Source organism: Triticum aestivum, chromosome 1A (assembly GCF_018294505.1).
Source record: "Triticum aestivum cultivar Chinese Spring chromosome 1A, IWGSC CS RefSeq v2.1, whole genome shotgun sequence".
Lineage (NCBI taxonomy): Eukaryota > Viridiplantae > Streptophyta > Magnoliopsida > Poales > Poaceae > Triticum > Triticum aestivum.
The window spans coordinates 95,637,376-95,657,488 of record NC_057794.1 but is presented as its reverse complement, the minus strand read 5'-3'; the positions used below and the strand labels follow the sequence as shown (position 1 = coordinate 95,657,488).

Genomic DNA, 20,113 nt, shown 5'->3' with positions numbered 1-20,113 from the left:
GGGCCACCCTTATATTGAGGTATCATTCTCCACATCTCCTTTCAAGTCACATGACGAATGAAAATCCCGGACTATTGCCATTGGTAGACTGGTCTGAGGTAACTTAGCAAGTCAAGAGGTTACCCATATGACCTTGTGTGGTTGTACGCTCGGTCTTGAATCAATGAAACGAGAACTCGGTCCTTAATCGCTGTAAATGAGAGAACCCATCACGTTCTCCAACATGGCCTCTCACTTTGGCCTCTAATCACGTTTAGCTCCGATTACCTCCAGTAATATTTACCTCATCCCACTATTCATGTTCAACTAGTCCTGGCCATCTCCGGCCCGGCCCTGTCGGCCCACCCAGACCCGGCCCTAAAATCCAGGGCCTAGGCCCGATGGGCTTGCCCGTGGGCTGAGCTTGGGCGTGAGTTTTGAGCCCACCAATAGGGCCTGGACGGGCTTGGGCTTGGCATATTGGCATTTTAACGAAGAGGCCCAGCCCACGGCCCTAAGCCCTAAGGGCTTTTCAGGGCTTTTTACCAGATGAGCCGGGCTTGGGCTTGAAAAGTAGGACCAATGGTAGGGCCTGGGAGGGCCTAGGCCTCAGTTTTTTGCCGTGGGCTTTTTTAGGCCCGGCCCATGGCCAGGTATATGTTCAACTACCAAAATGTGATTCCTCAAACTCATTCAATGGATCAAGACACAAACTCTATTAAGCGTGACTAAGTATAGCAAAATAAGTAGGGGGAGAGAACTAGGTATAGATCAAGCAACTCCTAATCATGCTAGGATTGTAAGGAACATGGATTTAAGATTACAAGATCAGGTCATGCAAGGGTAGGCTTAAATACTATCTAACATAACATAGCAGTTAAATCGAAGGGTTTAGAATCAAGGAACCATGAGTACGATTTTCGCGTTAGTAGCAACAAAAAGAAAGAAAAGAGACTGAACCATATTATCACCAACGTCGGCAGATAAGGAGGGACAAAAAGCGGTGCGGAAACTAGATAATGATTTTTATTTGAAAAACATGGAAATATGAGATCGATTTTTGTCGTACTAGCAATAATAACAATAAAAAGGTGGAACACATTAACACCAATGTCAGCAGATAAGGAGGGACAAACAAGGGTGATCTAGATTTTTTTTTTGAAAAATAGGCAACTACAAGTTTATTTTCGCCTTAATATGAACAATAACAAAATAAAGAGATGGAAACGCATTAACGCGCATTAACACCAACATCAGCAAATAAGGAGGGACAAAAAGTGGTGGATCAAAGTAGATAACGGCCGAGCCACTACACGTATGACCTTATACATATAATCAAACCACATGTTTCGTCACTCCTACAAAACGGGTTGAGCATTCATTTTTGCTCCAATATTATGTAACAAAAATTCCGTGCTAGGATTGTATGTTTACGATCTTTACCAGAAATTTGATGGACTTTTCTGCCTCAGAATTTGTTGGAACTTTCAACTATGTTGTTGCTACGATGGTATCAACAAATTTCAATATCAAAGTAATTATAGCAACATAGCTACTATAAAATATGGGTTAATCCCAATGTGTGTTCTCCACTCTGAATCTGATGGACCTTTCCATTCTGTTGCTACAATGTTAGCAACAAATATCAATATGAAAGTAATTATAGCAACTTTAGTTGGTAAGAGGAGACATGGGCATGTATTGAACTTATTCGTCATAAAACCACATGTTTTCATGCTCGGCAAAATATGTGGAGGATCCATTTTTGCTCTAGCGTAATCCGCAATGAGAGCGTCCGCTTCATATTTACCGGAAACGGGAGTACTTTTCGCTCCGTTTTCGCCCTTGTTGCTAGCAATGGATAAGGAGACTAAGAACATATTAATACAGGGGCTAGAAGATAAGGAGGGAACTTGTACAAGTACCCTACCAACTTGCAGCCTAGCCAGAGATCAAAAACAAAGCTTGCAGCTTAGCCTTGGTTGCTATCTCTTCTCCTCTCCCCTCCCCGCCCCAACTACTCCCTCTCCTCCCACATACGCTTCTTCAAGAGAGCAGAGCAAACCCAGCACGACACCCTCATCTCCGACCAAGATCACCGCCGAGCAGACCACCCGTCCAGCGCCACCGATGGATTCGTCTCACCACAAGGTTCATCTCTCTGCCCGGCCGTCTTCTAATTGAAAAAAAGAAAGATCTTCTTATGCTCTGTGGCTGCTGATGTGTTCCTGGCCTCTGCCTCGTCTCCCTCAGGTGATCGGGGTCGCTCCGGCGGCGGGGGAAGGAGGGAGGATGTGCTGCGTCGAATGCCGCACCACCACCACCCCCATGTGGCGCAGCGGGCCGACGGGGCCGAGGGTGAGTTCCCCACTTCTCCCCTCTTTTTCCTTTCTTTCTTGTTTGTGCTTGTGGCCTGTGGGGGAGGTGATCGGTGGTGTCAACCATGGCCTGATCACCACAGTTCTTGCGGTTCATACTGCGATCAATTCTTGATTATATCGTTCAGGCTGTTCCTAGAGCGATCATGCTAGAATCATTAGAGCCTCTGGTTTTGGCAGAGTATAAGATAGGGTGGCGATTTTAATCCGGGTATTTGCGTGGGAGAGGAAGATCATAAGATATGGCGGCGATTTTTATCTAAAAAAAGATATGGTGATGATTGTTCTAATCAGGGCAGCTTGGAGCTTTGGATAAAGTCCCACGGCAAAGGGAGGAAAAAAAAAAGAGAATCAGTGTGTGTACTCAGTTTTGATTCCATTTGGAGGTTAGGTGAGCTGTTCCTCGCAACAGTGCTAACCTCCAATCCCCCCTAATATTCCCAAGTGGCATGTGTGAGATGGGATATTTAAAAAGGGGCCAGCTTTTCTCTGGTTGTTTTCTATTGGTTGGGCCAATTCTTTAAGGGATATCCTTATCACCATGATAGTTTTTCACTTCATTCTGGCACCGAGCCGTGCACCCATCAACCAGTAATCTCTCCTTTTTAGTTGGCAAAACTGATATGTTTCTCTGATCTGAAAAGTAACAATGGAGTTAGTGGTCCTAGTCTGGTAACAAAAATAGAGCTGAATGTGTATTGAACATCTTTTTTTAAAATTGTGTATTGAACTTTTTCACTTCCATCCTAGACGCTTTGCAACGCGTGCGGTATCCGATACAGGAAGAAGAGGAGGCAAGAGCTAGGTCTCGACAACAAGCCACAGAACCAGCAGTTAAACCAACAACAACAACACCAACAACAGCAGCAGCAGCAGCAGCAACAACAACGAGAAGATCACGGAGAGGCAACAAGTGCAGTAAAAGACAGCAGCAGCAGTAGCAACAACAAAAGCAGTAACCTCCAAGTGGTGAAGAAGAAAAGGACGGTCTCAATGGGGGTGGAGGAGGCTGCATTCTTGCTCATGGCCTTGTCCTCCTCATCTACACCCCCACTACTACATGGCTGACGACCCCCCACAATTGGTGCGCCATGTACATACATACATGATATACAAGGCAGCCTAAACAGACCACCAAGTGATTCCAAACCAGTCATACAGATTTCTTAGATGGATTATCAGGATGGAGCAGCAGGGAAATGATGTCTCTTTCAGGCTGATGATGTTGATGTGATGGGGGGCTGGATTTTGTATTTGGATCCACCTGCGCCGTAGATCTTGGATCGTGTCAGTGTGTCGCATTCGGGACCGAAAGGGAAGGTGCTCTGGGGCAAATGTTTGCTCCGGAGAGGGAAAAAGCTGGTCAGTGGCTGTATGTTGTTCTGTCATGGTAGGCTCAAACTGTGATTAGTCCAGAGTTTGTTTTAATTTTACCCCTGATTCAATGTGTTCCCTATTTTCTGTTTATTTCCATGTAAGTGTTTTGTTTCCATTGTTAATTCAGAAGGATGGGTGATCAAAAGCAAGCATTGCCCTCCTTCATGTGTAATAAAGATCAAAGCAATAAAAATGATTCATTCCTTTCAATTCAATCAGTGCAAATCAAGACAGAAGTTTGCGTTTCTTATGCTGATTGATGCTGATGAATCCAGATTTTATTTGCAGCCATAACCATTCATGCATATGCAAATGCAAAACATACAGTACATACAAAGCAGAAATAACCACCATGAAATTACACCTGCCATACCAAAGTGATAACCTTTGGTATTAGTTAGACATGCTCAGCATATACAGAGTTGGACAAAAGGAAAGATCAATCCAACTATCACTTTATTCAGCCCTACTGCAGTTGATGTTGGTTCAGGCTACTGCTGCCTCTCTACCATGTGCGGTAGTCTGCTTCTTGCACACATTTGATCAAAATTACAACCATCTAATCATCACAAAAACCTTCAGGCTATTCCTGGTTTATCTCACAAAATATAGTGGTAACCTATGGTTTTGGGAGTGGTAATTCTCCAGGACTTTTCATGCATAGCATGGTTTCCCTGAACAAGCATATGTGACAAGGGTTGCGATTTAACTGTAAAAACTCATTCCATCTGGCCAGCCAGTTCAGCTTCCTCATCACCATCAAACTCCTGCTCCACTCCTTTCACCTACCAAAGAATGAAACATGAAAGTTTGTGAAGCCTGCCAACGGCGACATATCGATCGAAGATGAATAAGTTACTCTTTTAAGCAAGCTGGGCATAAGAAGCAATAGCAATGTTAACAGATTTCTTGAATAGTACCAGATAATCAGCATTGTAGCTATCAAATAATGGACAGCCTTTTTCACTGAACACACACACAAACACACAATGGGAGCTGTTCCAAGAAAGGGGAAACAAAGCACTGAATATTACCTCGGGCACATAGTGCATGAGCATGTTCTCTATGCCAGATTTCAACGTGACTGATGAACTCGGGCAGCCACTGCAGGCACCTTGCATTTTTAGCTTCACTATTCCTGTTTCTCTGCAAGGATAGTATCACAGTGAGACAATGTAGCCAACATTCTTTAAAATCAGCATCATACATGAACATCAGGAGAGGGAGGTACTAACGGCTCAAATCCTCGGTATTCAATGTCACCACCATCATCTTGAACAGCCGGACGAATACGGGTCTCCAACAGTTCTTTTATCATAGCAACTATTTCTGAATCATCCTTCGACACAGACAAACGTTGCATGGCAGATTTAGAATCTCAAGCACAGGTTTTCAATTATTCATGATAACAAATGTTATTTTGCATCCCCACAGAGAACAAAAAATAGTGTGTCAGTGCTACTGCTACCTACCTTCCTGTCACACACAAGAATTAACAGTATGAACAAGTTCGTTAGCATTATTCAGCAGTATTGTGCTGGTGGTGTGAACCTTGATTCACAACGTGATAACTGCCGTGCTGAAGATAACCAGATGGCATGGATGCGTTGCTCAGGTCACCAACCTCTCCTAATTGGACTTGCTAGATCTTTCCTAAGACAACTAAACTCTTCCATAATTCTGTACTTTCCTAATGAACTCTTAATATCCGTCTCTCCCATGGACTTATGTTTTATATTGTTACTGTATGCTTACATCTTGCATAAAACCAACACCATTTATACTTCACACCCTAGATGAACACTTCTATAAAAAGCGATATGACTAAAAAGCATAAAGGTTCTGCCAACAGTAATCTTTTCTTATAATTGTAGTTTAGAAATATTGTATGGCACAGGAAATGACCATGCTGCAGAAGAACAAAGCTATGGAAACAAACCATGAAATAGAAAGAATGTCCATGAATACCTCATGAATTGCTGTGTCCATAGCAGCTGCGGTATTTGAGTCCAGGAAAAGTGGCTGTCCAGATGAGTAGAAATCCATTATCGCAGCAAAGACCTCAGGCTTAAGATAGTCCCATGAAGTCTCATCAGATTTTGTCACAGTTACAAAATCAGATCCAAAGAATACTCTTGTAACTCCTGCATAGAAATTGAATCCAGTCAATACCATGACCAAATGGAATATTTCACTGAGAAATTTTGGCGCCAATTTCAGATGTTGTGCTGTGACATCTTTGCTGTTACATATTTACCGATCCTAGCATTTATTTTGTCGTTATGGTTCCAAAGAATATACAAAGAATGCCAAACTAAGCCTGAAGCATTTGCATGGATGTACTATTTTGTAAGAAGTCAAATCCCTTATTAAACAATGATAAAGTTGCACGTCCTCATCATGGTGATGCATTTGAAAAATAAAGAACCATCAGCTCCAAATATGTCTTGCCTAACAGATTTCAAGATAAGATCAGGATTCTTGCTTTTGGAATGACTTCCTTCTGCCCTATGAACAAATCAACCGTGTGCATTTTTGCATACTATTCTTCAAATTTAACCCACCTCAATGCCTGCATTAAGTTATCATGCCCTTTGCCCACGTTAAATAGGTCTCCCTCAATTTATGTTTCACCAATTTATTGTATTCAAGTCCCCTTACTCTTCTTTTGTGCCCAAATGGTTGCTTGGATGTCCAACAAACCATAGTGCTTACTTAGTTGCTAATTTATTTGGTAATAATTCAGTGCATGGCTCTCTGTAGTTTGTAAGCCACTTTTTTCAATTACATCTCATAATAGTTCCCTTTAACAGCTAAAAGGCTTTTAGTTCAACAACAGAAGATCAACACGACAAAATGAAAAGGAAAACTAAAAAGTAATTGAACAGAATGAATAGTTAACATTGATTCATTAAAAAAACTGTTTACCAAACACAGAAGACTAAAAAGATCTGTTCTTCCAACTGAATTTCATGGCACAACCTCGTATGCCTTTACAAGTAAACCTTATCTACACCTATGTCAGACACAGAGCGCCTGCTTGTAACACAAGGGGGGCTGGGTAGGTTTTTAAACTTTGCAGGGGCATGTAAGGACTAGACACATAGCAACAGATCGTTTGTTGTGACGATGGTAACTAACTGATTAACAGGAGGACTGGTAAATACGCAAATTGAAATGCTGAAATATAAAATAATGCAGTAGATTACTAGGGCGGCTGCTTGATGTACCTTCGATCGCAAACAGTGCCTTCGCCAAAGGTGATGTCATCGCAGTCCGAGCATTAGGGAAATCAGAGCTCCCAACTTCCATAACCGGCTTTCCAGGATGGAACATGAGCGACTGCGGGTTGGGGGTCGACTGCGTCTGGATGAACATGGTCCTCTTCTGCCCTGTCCATGACACCAATTTTGCAAGCAAACAAACATGAGCACATGAGCTAAGGCACTGACACCAACATATTCACGAACAATCAGGTCGTCTAATGCAAGAACAAGATCACCTAAGTGGAGCCCATTTCAGCTCAAAATGCAATGCAAGCAATCAGAGAACATTACTGACCTACAAACGAACGCGTCGTCGCTCAGATGAAGAAACCGACCTACCACGTGCTAAACTAATTCGCTAGCCGACCCTAAAGTTCACATCTCCACGCGTCCAATCCGTGAATCCGACCTCCCTAGCATGCCAACCTCGCAGAGCCAAATTCGACACAAGGAGAAGGGGAGCGGCGAAATCTAACCTCCGAGCCGATCCCATGGGGAAGGGGAAGCGGGATTCCTGGGCGCGGCCGGGCGTGCGAAGGGCGGCGAATTGAGGCGGTCTAGAGCGCCGCCGGCCGCCGACGAGAGGAAGCGCGGCGCGGGGAGAACCCGCCTCTGGAGGAGCTGGGACACGAGCGCGAGGGCCCTCCTCCTCGCCATCGCCATTCTTTGCCTCTTTGCGTTGCGCTCTTCTCTTCCTCTTCCTCCTCTTCTAGGTCGGCTCACAAATTCGTGACTTCCTTTTGGGCCGGTGATAAGATTCTCGGCTCGTATATGATCTGGACCCTGGTGGGCCCAATGGTTGGGCCTTCAGCTCGAAAGAAATAGTCGACGTTTTCGCGAGGAAGACTGAAAACTCGAGCGGTTCTCGTGTGCGGCGGCGGCAGATCGAGGACATTGGCGGCGGCGGCAGATCGTCTGAACCAGGTACCTCCTCCCCCCCCGCCCCTCTCAACGGCCCGCCGCCGCCGCCGCCAGTCTACGAAACCCGCCGGCCGCCCTGCTCCGCTCTTGTCTGAGTCACCGTCGCCGGCTAATAGTGATAGGCCCATCAGCCATCTTAGCTTTGGTGTTCCACCTTTTGCAGGTTTTTGCATTTGTTGCTATCTTATGGACGACAAGAGTAACGTGAAGAAGGAAATAGATGGCTCCCTTGCGCCCCGTCCTCGCAAGGTTAGTGTTCACTTTCGTTGTTCCTAATGTATATTCCATTGTTTCAATTTGATGGTTACGGTTTTTGCTTCTTGCATTTTAAGGGGGGACTTAAATTCGCACCCAAAAAGCCTCCAAAGAAACCTGCAAAGGTTGTCCCAAAAACGTATGTTTCTTCTGTCTAGATTTTCTTTCACAATTCCAGTTATTCAAGGTTTTCTAGATGGGCAGGCACGGTATCATGGGATTTAGTTGATTATAAACTGTCTACAGGGAGCCTGTTGAGGAGAGCAAGGATGAAATCATTGATAAGGAATTGTTGATGAAACTGAAGACATCACAGGTGCCTATATTAGTCTGTTGGCCGTTTGTTGTATCTGCAAGCTTTTTGTTTGATGGCTGATTCGTGTGTTTTATATTTTGTTTCATCTGTAGAGCACTGATCCCTTTGGAAGAAGACCTAAGGTTGAGAAAAAAGGTAAATGTGGTTAATTGATATTGTGTTCCATGATCCTACTCTTTGAGCATGCTCAGCGCCTATTTTCTCTCATTTGCATTGGCTCATCAGTCAACTATTGTTGCGAAAAAAGCACCTCTTAAGTTCTAAATCTTCATACTTGACTATATGTCTGTAAGAATCTTGGGGGCTGTTAATTGAGGAAGTCGCATCTTCCTCATCACTAGACAAAATTGACCAATCAACTTCCCTTTTAAGTCATGGACTTCTTTGAACAATTTCTAGTTACTAGTTTATGTGTGTTTCATCCCTAATATACACAATGTTGTTCTACCAATACACCGGTCCTGGAAAGGAAACTGTGGAATGTTTCAGAGCTGGCCAAGCACAAGTGTTTGGTACTGTAGTTTTGTTGGCCTCTGAGGGTGAAAACATATTGCGAATAACTTGTGAGGAAACTGTAACTTACAAGGCTTCATGTGCTCATCTTCAGGAATGCAATATGCAGAGGTTGCACCAAATTAGAATCTTGTTCTCTTGCATAGTGTAAAATTACTGCACGTAGTAAAGTGTATCTTATTATAGAGTAGATGTTAAAGAAACTCTCTTAGCTTAGCTCTTTCTTCTGTGAATATGTTAGATTATTACAACCATCAAACTAGTTTGGTCTTGTTGATGAATTCAGCCACTGTTTCTAATATTGCTGGCATTTTCTCTGTAAATTTGGATGTATTACTAATGATATATCAATCTGCTGGCACAACAGAAATCAATACACAGGTTGCATTTGGGCAAGGGAACTCTTCGTACGCAAGATCTTTTCCTACGCGGAAGTATTCGGCAGGTATTATTGCGACATATTTATCTAGATCGTTCTATGTTTAGTTAAACGTTCCACTAAATGGTAATATCTGTTCGTGAAAATTGGAAAAAGAAAATAACTTGTGCTTTTTGGTAGTTTGTTGGCTGGCTTTGCAATTTTGTTTCTCCTTTTGAACAAAACAGAGAACATGGAACACTTATTTGCTGTACATATTAGTGTATTTGGCTGAAGACCTTGCACTCTTGTAGTTGTTAGTCGGGCATTGCAATTTTGTTTCACTTTCAGAATGGAACACAGATCATGCAACACTATTTTAACTGTACATATTGCTATTTTTGGAGCTTTAACACCCTTTCTTTTCATGCATGCTCTGTATGATGTTACAGCGCCAAAAGCACCAAAAGAATATGTGGATCCATGGGTGAGTGGAGTTACCAAGTGCGAATCAATATGAATGTCTTCCTGTGCATGCATTATTAATTTGATTAATTTCCATCTTTTTACAGGATTATACCCATAGCGACTATCCTATAACTCTCCCACTTAGGAGGCCCTACTCTGGAGATCCTGGTATTCTATTGGTCCTTCTGGTCTTATGTTGTAAGATTATTTTTCTTTAACCCTCCATTATTTCTCTCCTACGTACGTCATGTAGAGATTCTTGATGAAGAGGAGTTTGGAGAGAAATCGGCCAGCAGAGCTCAGGATGGCGAATTAACTGCAGCAGAAGAACTTGGATTAATGGTAATTTATTATCAAATTGTTACAGCATGTCATTTCTTGTCCTATGCTTTAGAGCAAAATCAGAATTTTGAATTTACATATTATTAGTATGCAACCTGGTGTCTAACTGCTTGAACCTTTTAAAATAAGCACAGCACAATACAATTCAGCAACCACAAACAGACGACTATAGCTGCTTTTTATATTGACTGTTGTGCTGACAGGATTGGTCCGACACACCACAGTTACTCTTCTTCCAGTTACCTGCGTCTCTTCCTTTACCAAAGCAAATGGAATCTGTTGAAGAACCAAATACTGGCTCTGAGGAGAATGTTGAACCTGCCACAAGCTCTAAAGTGGCACGTGGGCAGACACTCCCTGGCTCTAAGATCAAAGATCTGCCAGGAGGTCTCATGGGGAAGATACTCGTTTATAAAAGCGGTAAAGTGAAGATGAAGATAGGAGATGCACTGTTTGATGTGAGTATGAAAACTGTAAACTGCTGCATTTTGTGTTTGTGTATATGTTTTCCGTGCAACACTAACAATTACAAACTTCCCAGGTATCTCCCGGTTCAAATTGCATGTTTGTCCAGGAGGCTGTGGCGGTTAACACCAGAGAAAATCATTGCTGCACCCTGGGAGAGGTCAGTAAGCGCGCGGTTATTACCCCGGACGTTGGCTATCTGCTGGGCTCTACTGACAAGATGGAAGAATAAGTCCATGTTTGCATGGAATATTGTTCAGGAGAACAACCTGTGAGTATACTTGCCCTTCCTGGACTTCATTCTAGGAGGGAGGTATCAGCTTTTCCTCTATCCCAATATGATAGTCTTTGGTTTTTCGAGGAAATGCATTGAAAGGTAGTTGAATTGATCAGTCAGTGACAAATAGATCAGTGCTGAAGTGAGAGGAATGGCATAAAGTCGCAATTTTGGTAGTAAAGATAAGCTCGTGAATTGATTTTTGTGCCTTGTTCAGGCCGCTCAATCAAGTTTTCTCAGTAAAGTGAAGGTGCTTATATTTGCAAATCTGCTCTTCTTTTTTTTGCCTTGCCATGCGTGGTAGAATGAGTGCAATTGAATGTGAAAAAACATGATGCTACAATCTTAGATTGCGCCCTTACTTTCCTAACAGATGTGCATCTCCATTTGTGTCACCAAAGGCACAGCCAATTATAATGTGATGTGATCACAGCAGCAATTCCTCACCACGTTAGGCTTTGTTTGGTTTGTCGGGTGGTCGCCACTTCCTCACCCATTCCCTGTAGGGATTACACCACTAAATTCTCCTCAATCCCTCCCTGAATTTTTGCTTGGTTAACCCCTCCCAGCATGCACCTATTAATACCACCCATCATACACCATGCAGCAAGATAAGAGTTATGTTTCACTGTGTCATCATTTGAACTGAACAAACATGAATAAGAGAAGATAACCAGTCAGAATCAAGTACAAAAGGATCACACATTTTGTGAAACTTCAGTTTTTTATAGTACCACTGACTAGAAAGCAGATTCAGTTTCATTCAGAAGCAAAAGATGGATAGTCCAGACCATGTTCTCTCTCTTGACCAAAGCAAACTGCCTAGTTACTGGCAAAGAATTTTGAATAGCTAAGCGTCGTCATCATCTGCACAAAAATAGAATAAAATTTCAATGAGTACAACAATTTAATAAAAGGGTGTGATATCTGTAGCTATTGATATCACTGAGCATCAAATCAAGCAAACGGTTCCTTTGGAAATGCATTTTACTGTATATAACAGATACCAGATCGTGATAGAATAGCCAAAACATATCTGTAGCATCCGGAAAAAAAACTTCCATTTACAAAATTGCTATTATGACGAAATGAAACTATAGTGGTAGTACTAAGCAGGAGGTAAATGAGGGATCCATCCATAATGAGTTGCACGGCAGTTGGAACATACCCTAGCGAAACTTTGTTAACTGTAGTAGTCTTGAATTGAACATACCCTAGCAATCCACATCAGTGTTTGCTAGAGCTCCTGTCCTGCTAACCAAAGTATATGCAGATGAACATGGGGGGTTAATCCAATGTTTGGTGATAAGCTATGCTATCTACCTCAACAATTGCAGAACCACCTGCATCTTTTGAATTTTGCTGGACCATAGAGGAAGCAGCAAGCACTGAAGTCATTTGACTGTACTATATGCTACTCCCTTTTTTCACAAATATGAGATGTTTTGGATATTTCAATATGGACTACATACGGATTGAAATGAGTAAACAAACACACTAAAATACGTAAACACTGGAGCGATGCGTTCAATTCAACACTAAAGTGAATATTAAATGGTCTTTGGTTTCGCTATCTAAAAGTGGTAGCTCCCCATCATTTTGATATGTTAGCTAGATGCTACGAACATGATCAGGAGTGGTGATTGCTCATGTATGTGTACATATCTTGCTTGCTTGCATTATAAATAAGGTGGACAAAGGGATGAAAGAAACTATAATAAAGCTTCAATTCCGAAACATGGATCTGAATGTTTTGTCATTTAATAGAGATGAGTTAAACAATAAAACAAGTATTCCTCCGTAACAAAATCTAAGACATTTTTTGGTTTTGCATAGGCATGAAAAAACGTCACATTTTGTTACGGATGGAGTAACAAAAGATGGGATTAAGGACCCTGCTTAGTTGTTGTTCTGAGACAGCTAAGATATGATGACCCTGTCTGTCAAAGATTTTATGATGAGCAATGTCATGGCGGTATGACGGATTCCATCCGAATTCGGTACGATATATTTGTCTGACCCGCTGGATCCTCACCCCTTTTAATCTGTGTTGCTCAGAAATACAGTATCCTACAATTTCGTTTGTGCATGTGCTCAAAACATATTTTCTTTTGTTCCTTGCGTGGTTTGTATAATTGCACAAAGATGATTTTTTATTTTAAAAAAGGAGTCATAACTAGATTGCACTAAAATCAGCATGCTTCATCAAACTACAAGAAAGGTAACCTACACAAACTGTAGCTTTGCCGTAAACAGAGGCATGAGTTGTTACCAATTCCCTGAATTTTTGTACCAGCTTTCCCCACCTCCACCCCAGCTCCCCTCGCCGCCGCCAGGTGAATCCGACGGGCAAAGCCCGCTCGGCGTTCGGCGGCGGCGGGGACTTCTCCTCGCGGGACGCGTAGCGGCGGCCCTGGACGACGCGAGGCGACTGGCGGCGGCGGCGTCTCGCCGGCGCAGGCAAGCCGGGGCGGTGGCCCCGGGCATGGTGGCGGCGCCGTTCTCTCCTCTCCTCTCCCTGTGAGTCGTGTGGGGCGGTGCTGGGCCGGCCGCCGCGGATCTGGCGCCAGGAGGCTGGATCCGTCGATGGGGCTGCCCAGGCGTGTGGCTCCGGTGGCTGCACGTCCGGCTGGTTGAGCTGCGGTGGTGGCGGCGTGCTGCAGCTCCTGGATGGCGGCGCGGCGGCGCCGCGTAGGTGGAGGTGCTGCGGTGGTCGTGGGGAGCGGTCCCTGGCCTCCGGGGCGGTGTGTGTTGTGCCAGCTCCGGCCGTGCGAGCAGTGTAGAGGTGGTCATGGCTGTTGGCGGCGGCTCCGGGGCGGTGTCGTGTGGCATGGCCGCTGGTGCTTCCGATGAGGGTGGTGGCTCCCTGGATGTGTCAAGGGCTGCGGCGCGGTGGGCTGTCTGTTGGAAATATGCCCTAGAGGCAATAATAAATTAGTTATTATTATATCATATTTCATTGTTCATGATAATCGTTTATTATCCATGCTAAAATTGTATTGATAGGAAACTCAGATACATGTGTGGATAAATAGACAACACCATGTCCCTAGTAAGCCTCTAGTTGACTAGCTCGTTGATCAATAGATGGTTACGGTTTCCTGACCATGGACATTGGATGTCGTTGATAACGGGATCATATCATTAGGAGAATGATGTGATGGACAAGACCCAATCCTAAGCCTAGCACAAGATCGTGTAGTTCGTATGCTAAAGCTTTTGTAATGTCAAGTATCATTTCCTTAGACCATGAGATTGTGCAACTTTCGGATACCGTAGGAGTGCTTTGGGTGTGCCAAACGTCACAACGTAACTGGGTGGCTATAAAGGTACACTACAGGTATCTCCGAAAGTGTCTGTTGGGTTGGCACGAATCGAGACTGGGATTTGTCACTCCGTGTAAACGGAGAGGTATCTCTGGGCCCACTCGGTAGGACATCATCATAATGTGCACAATGTGACCAAGGAGTTGATCACGGGATGATGTGTTACGGAACGAGTAAAGAGACTTGCCGGTAACGAGATTGAACAAGGTATCGGGATACCGACGATCGAATCTCGGGCAAGTACAATACCGCTGGACAAAGGGAATTGTATACGGGATTGATTGAATCCTCGACATCGTGGTTCATCCGATGAGATCATCGTGGAACATGTGGGAGCCAACATGGGTATCCAGATCCCGCTGTTGGTTATTGGCTGGAGAGTTGTCTCGGTCATGTCTGCATGGTTCCCGAACCCGTAGGGTCTACAAACTTAAGGTTCGGTGACGCTAGAGTTGTTATGGGAAATAGTATGTGGTTACCGAAGGTTGTTCGGAGTCCCGGATGAGATCCCGGACATGACGAGGAGCTCCGGAATGGTCCGGAGGTGAAGATCGGTATATTGGACGAAGGGTATTGGAGTCCGGAATTGTTCCGGGGGTACCAGGTGATGACCAGCGTGTCCGAAAGGGGTTTCGGAGGCCCCGGCAAGCGTTGGGGGGCCTTATGGGCCAAGGGGAGAGGGAACATCAGCCCACTGAGGGGCTGAGCGCCCCTCCCACCCCATCTCACGTAACCAGGAGAGGTGGGGGCGCCACCCCTAGGGCAGCCGCCCCTCCCGGCTTGGGGGGCAAGTTTCCTAGGGGGTGGGGGCGCCCAAACCCATCTAGGGTTTCCCCTGTGGCCGCCGCCCCTCCCCTAGGGAACCCTAGGGCGCCTCCCCCTCCTCCCTTCCCCCTATATGTAGTGAGGGAGAGAGAGGGCAGCCGCACCCTTCCCCTGGCACAGCCCTCTTCCTCCTCCAACACCTCGTCCTCCTCCGTAGTGCTTGGCGAAGCCCTGCCGGAGAACCACGAGCTCCATCACCACCACGCCGTCGTGCTGTCGGAGTTTTCCCTCAACTTCTCCTCTCACCTTGCTGGATCAAGAAGGAGGAGACGTCTCCCAACCGTACGTGTGTTGAACGCGGAGGTGCCGTCCGTTCGGCGCTAGGATCATCGGTGATTTGGATCACGACGAGTACGACTCCATCAACCCCGTTCACTTGAACGCTTCCGCTTAGCGATCTACAAGGGTATGTAGATGCACTCTCCTTCCCCTCGTTGCTAGATTACTCCATAGATTGATCTTGGTGATGCGTAGAAAATTTTGAATTTCTGCTACGATCCCCAACAGTGGCATCATGAGCTAGGTCTATGCGTAGTTTCTATGCACGAGTAGAACACAAAGTAGTTATGGGCGTCGATATTGTCAATTTACTTGCCGTTACTAGTCTTATCTTGATTCGGCGGCATCGTGGGATGAAGCGGCCCGGACCGACCTTACACGTACTCTTACGTGAGACTGGTTCCACCGACTGACATGCACTAGTTGCATAAGGTGGCTAGCGGGTGTCTGTCTCTCCCACTTTAGTCGGATCGGATTTGATGAAAAGGGTCCTTATGAAGGGTAAATAGAAATTGGCAAATCACGTTGTGGTTTTCGCGCAGGTAAGAAACGTTCTTGCTATAAACCTATAGCAGCCACGTAAAAACTTGCAACAACAATTAGAGGACGTCTAACTTGTTTTTGCAGCATATGCCTTGTGATGTGATATGGCCAAAAGGATGTGATGAATGATATATGTGATGTATGAGATTGATCATGTTCTTGTAATAGGAATCACGACTTGCATGTCGATGAGTATGACAACCGGCAGGAGCCATAGGAGTTGTCTTAATTTATTTATGACCTGCGTGTCAACATAAACGTCATGTAATTACTTTACTTTATTGCTAAAGCGTTAGCCATAGTAGTAGAAGTAATAGATGACGAGACAACTTCAAGAAGACACGATGATGGAGATCATGGTGTCATGCCGGTGACAACGATGATCATGGAGCCCCGAAGATGGAGATCAAAAGGAGCAAAATGATATTGGCCATATCATGTCACTATTTGATTGCATGTGATGTTTATCATGTTTTACATCTTATTTGCTTAGAACGACGGTAGCTTAAATAAGATGATCCCTCGTAATAATTTCAAGAAAGTGTTCCCCCTAACTGTGCACCGTTGCGAAGGTTCGTTGTTTCGAAGCACCACGTGATGATCGGGTGTGATAGATTCTAACGTTCGAATACAACGGGTGTAAGCCAGATTTACACACGCAATACACTTAGGTTGACTTGACGAGCCTAGCATGTACAGACATGGCCTCGGAACACGGAAGACCGAAAGGTCGAGCATGAGTCGTATAGAAGATACGATCAACATGAAGATGTTCACCGATGTTGACTAGTCCGTCTCACGTGATGATCGGACACGGCCTAGTTGACTCGGATCATGTTTCACTTAGATGACTAGAGGGATGTCTATCTGAGTGGGAGTTCATTAAATAATTTGATTAGATGAACTCAATTATCATGAACATAGTCTAAATTGTCTTTGCAAATATGTTGTAGATAAATAGCTCACGTTGTAGCTCCCTGTTTCAATACGTTCCTAGAGAAAGATTAAGTTGAAAGATATTGTAAGCAATGATGCGGACTAGGTCCGTAGTCCGAGGAGTGTCCTCACTGCTACACAGAAGGCTTACGTCTTTGATGCACCGCTCGATGTGCAAACCCCTACAACGTCGTCTGTGGATGTTGTGAACACCTGACAGACACATCCTGATGACTACTTGATAGTTTAGTGCACCATACTTTACGGCTTAGAATCGGGATTCCAATGACGTTTTGAACGCCATAGAACATATGAGATGTTCCAAGAGCTGAAATTGGGATTTCAGGCTCATGCCCGTGTTGAGAGGTGTGAGACCTCTGACAAGTTCTTTTGCCAACAAGATGGAGGAGAATAGCTCAGCTAGTGAGCATGTGCTCAGAATGTCTGGGTGCTACAATCACTTAAATCAAGTGGGAGTTAAACTTCCAGATAAGATAGTGATTGATAGAGTTCTCTAGCCACTATCACTAAGCTACTAGATCTTCGTGATGAACTATGACATGCAAGGGATGGAGTTGATCCCGGAGCTGTTCGCGGTGCTTAAGACCGCAAAAGGTAGAAATCAAGAAGGAGCATCAAGTGTTGATGGTTTAACAAGACCACTGGTTTCAAGAAGGGCAAGGGCTAGAAGGGAAACTTCATGGATGGCAAACCAGTTGCCGCTCCAGTGAAGGAACCCAAGGTTGAACCCAAACCCGAGACTAAGTGCTTCTATTGTAAGGGGAACGGTCACTGGTAGCGGAATTACCCCAAATGCATGGTAGATAAGAAGGCTGGCAACTTCAACAAAGTATATACGTGTTATTAATGTGTACCTCACTAGTACTCCTGGTAGCACCTGGGTATTGGATACCGGTTCAGTTACTATTATTGGTGACTTGAAGCAAAAGCTACGGACTAAACGGAGACTGGCTAAGGGCGAGGTGACGATGTGTGTTGGAAGTGTTTCCAAAGTTGATGAGATCACCATCGCACGCTCCATCTGCCTTCGGGATTAGTATTGAACCTAGATAAATGTTATCAGGTGTCTACGTTGAGCATGAATATGATTAGATCATGTTCATTGCAATACGGTTATTCATTTAAGTTAGAGAATAATGGTTATTCTGTTTACATGAATGATACCTTTCATGGTCATGCACCCTATGTGAATGGTTCATTGAATCTCGGTCGTGGTAATACACATGTTCACGCCAAAAGATGTAGAGTTAATAATGATAGTACCACTTTCTCGTGGCACTGCCGCTTAGGTCATATTGGCGTAAGATGCATGAAGAAACTCCATATCGATGGATGTTTGGAGTCACTTGATTTTGAATCACTTGACACATGCGAGCCATGCCTCATGGGCAGGATGATTAAGACCCCGTTTTCAGGTACAATGAAACGGGCAAGTGACTTGTTGGAAATCATACATGCTGATGCGTGTGATCCAATGAGAATTGAAGCGTGCGGTGGATATCGCTATTTTCTCATCTTCACTGACGATTTGAGTAGATATAGGTATATTTACTTAATGAAGCACAAGTCTGAAATGTTTGAAAAGTTCAAGCGATTTCAGAGTGAAGTTAAGAATCATCATAACAAGAAGATCAAATTCCTACGATCTGATCAATGAGAATTTCTGAGTTATGAGTTTGGCAATCACTTAAGACATTGTGGAATTGTTTCACAGTTGAAGCCACCTGGAACACCACTGGGTTATGGTGTGTCCGGACGTCGTAATCGAACCTTATGAGATATGGTGCGATCTATGATGTCTCTTACCGATCTACCGTTTCATTTTGAGGTTATGCGTTAGAGACAGCTGCATTCACTTTAGATAGGACACCATCTAAGTCCGTTGAGACGACGTCGTATGAACATTGGTTTGGCAAGAAACCAAAGTTGTCGTTTCTTAATGTTTGGGGCTGCGATGCTTAAGGCTTCAGCCGGAGAAGCTCGAACCCAAAGCGGACAAACACATCTTCATAGGATACCCAAAGGTGACAGTTGGGTACACCTTCTATCTCAGATCCGAGGGCAAATTGTTTGTCGCTAAGAACGGGTCCTTTCTCGAGAAGGAGTTTCTCTCGAAAGAATTGAGTGGGAGGAAGATAGAACTTGATGAGGTTGTCGAACCTTTACTTCAACCAGAGAGTGATGCAACACAGAAAGATGTTTTCTGTGGAGCCTACGTCTGTTGAATAGGAAGTTAATGATAGTGATCATGAAGCTTCGGATCAAGTTGCTATCGAACCTCGTAGGTCGACAAGGACATGTACTACTCCTGAGTGGTACGGTAATCCTGTCTTAGATATCATGTTGTTAGACAACAATGAACCTACGAGCTATGGAGAAGCGATGGTGGGCCCGTATTCCGACAAATGGTTAGAAGCCATGAAATCCGAGATAGGATCCATGTATCAGAACAAAGTATGGACTTTGGTGGACTTGCCCGATGATCGGCAAGCCATTGAGATAAATGGATCTTTAAGAAGAAGACGGACGTGGGCGGTAATGTTACCGTCTATGAAGCTCGACTTGTGGGAAAGAGTCTTTTCACAAGTTCAAGGAGTTGACTACGATGAGAATTTCTCACCCGTAGCGATGCTTAAGTCCGTCGGAATCATGTTAGCATTAGCTGTATTTTTCGATTATGAAATCTTACAGATGGATGTCAAAACAAGTTTTCTTACCAGTTTTCGTAAGAAAAGTTGTATGTGATACAATAAAAGGTTTTGTCGATCCTAAGGATGCTAAAAGGTATGCTGGCTCCAGCAATCCTTCTATGGACTAGAGCAAGCATCTCGGAATCGGAATATATGTTTTGATGGAGTGATCAAAGCTTTTAGGTTTATACAATGTTTGCTAGAAACTTGTATTTACAAGAAAGTGAGTGGGAGCACTACAACATTTCTGATAAGTATATGTGGATGACATATTGTTGATTCGAAATGATGTAGAATTTCTGGAAAGCATAAACGGTTGTTTGAAGAGTGATTTTCAAAGGAAGACCTGGATAAAGCTGCTTACATATTGGGCATCAAGATCTATAGAGATAGATCAAGACGCCTGATGATACTTTCAAAGAACGCACACCTTGACATGTTTTTGAAGGAGTTCAAAATAGTTCAGTCAAAGAAGGGGTTCTTACCTGAGTTGTAAGGTGTGAAGTTGAGTAAGACTCAAAGATTGACCACGGCAGAAGAAAGAGGAAGGACGAAGGTCGTCCCCTATGCTTTTGTCA

General features: G+C 44.0%; 3 protein-coding genes across 4 annotated transcripts; 2 read left to right on the top strand and 1 right to left on the bottom strand.

Moving 5' to 3' along the window:
- The first annotated feature begins 1,884 nt into the window (after window positions 1-1,884).
- Window positions 1,885-3,949, top strand: LOC123191788 (GATA zinc finger domain-containing protein 6). The gene is made up of 3 exons (XM_044604394.1): window positions 1,885-2,130; window positions 2,233-2,337; window positions 3,108-3,949. Exons 1-3 carry the CDS (start codon window positions 2,110-2,112, stop codon window positions 3,423-3,425), a joined length of 444 nt encoding a protein of 147 aa, XP_044460329.1. The 5' UTR covers window positions 1,885-2,109; the 3' UTR covers window positions 3,426-3,949.
- A 116-nt stretch (window positions 3,950-4,065) lies between these two features.
- Window positions 4,066-7,726, bottom strand: LOC123191777 (nifU-like protein 4, mitochondrial). Its single transcript, XM_044604387.1, has 6 exons — window positions 7,477-7,726; window positions 6,965-7,126; window positions 5,703-5,878; window positions 4,970-5,073; window positions 4,769-4,880; window positions 4,066-4,519 (listed from the first exon to the last, which is right to left on the bottom strand). The coding sequence occupies exons 1-6, from the start codon at window positions 7,661-7,663 to the stop codon at window positions 4,454-4,456; spliced, it is 807 nt and encodes a 268-aa protein (XP_044460322.1). The 5' UTR covers window positions 7,664-7,726; the 3' UTR covers window positions 4,066-4,453.
- Window positions 7,714-13,706, top strand: LOC123191762 (DNA-directed RNA polymerase III subunit RPC4). 2 transcript variants are annotated; one of them, XM_044604383.1, is made up of 12 exons: window positions 7,714-7,924; window positions 8,085-8,170; window positions 8,254-8,315; window positions 8,423-8,492; window positions 8,585-8,627; window positions 9,373-9,450; window positions 9,816-9,850; window positions 9,936-9,999; window positions 10,085-10,173; window positions 10,377-10,631; window positions 10,715-10,909; window positions 12,752-13,706. In XM_044604383.1, the coding sequence occupies exons 2-11, from the start codon at window positions 8,108-8,110 to the stop codon at window positions 10,868-10,870; spliced, it is 915 nt and encodes a 304-aa protein (XP_044460318.1). In that variant the 5' UTR covers window positions 7,714-7,924; window positions 8,085-8,107; the 3' UTR covers window positions 10,871-10,909; window positions 12,752-13,706. The 2 variants fall into 2 exon arrangements, with proteins under 2 accessions (XP_044460318.1, XP_044460315.1); XM_044604380.1 differs by lacking the exon at window positions 12,752-13,706 and having other exon boundaries at window positions 10,715-11,263.
- Window positions 13,707-20,113: the final 6,407 nt, after the last annotated feature.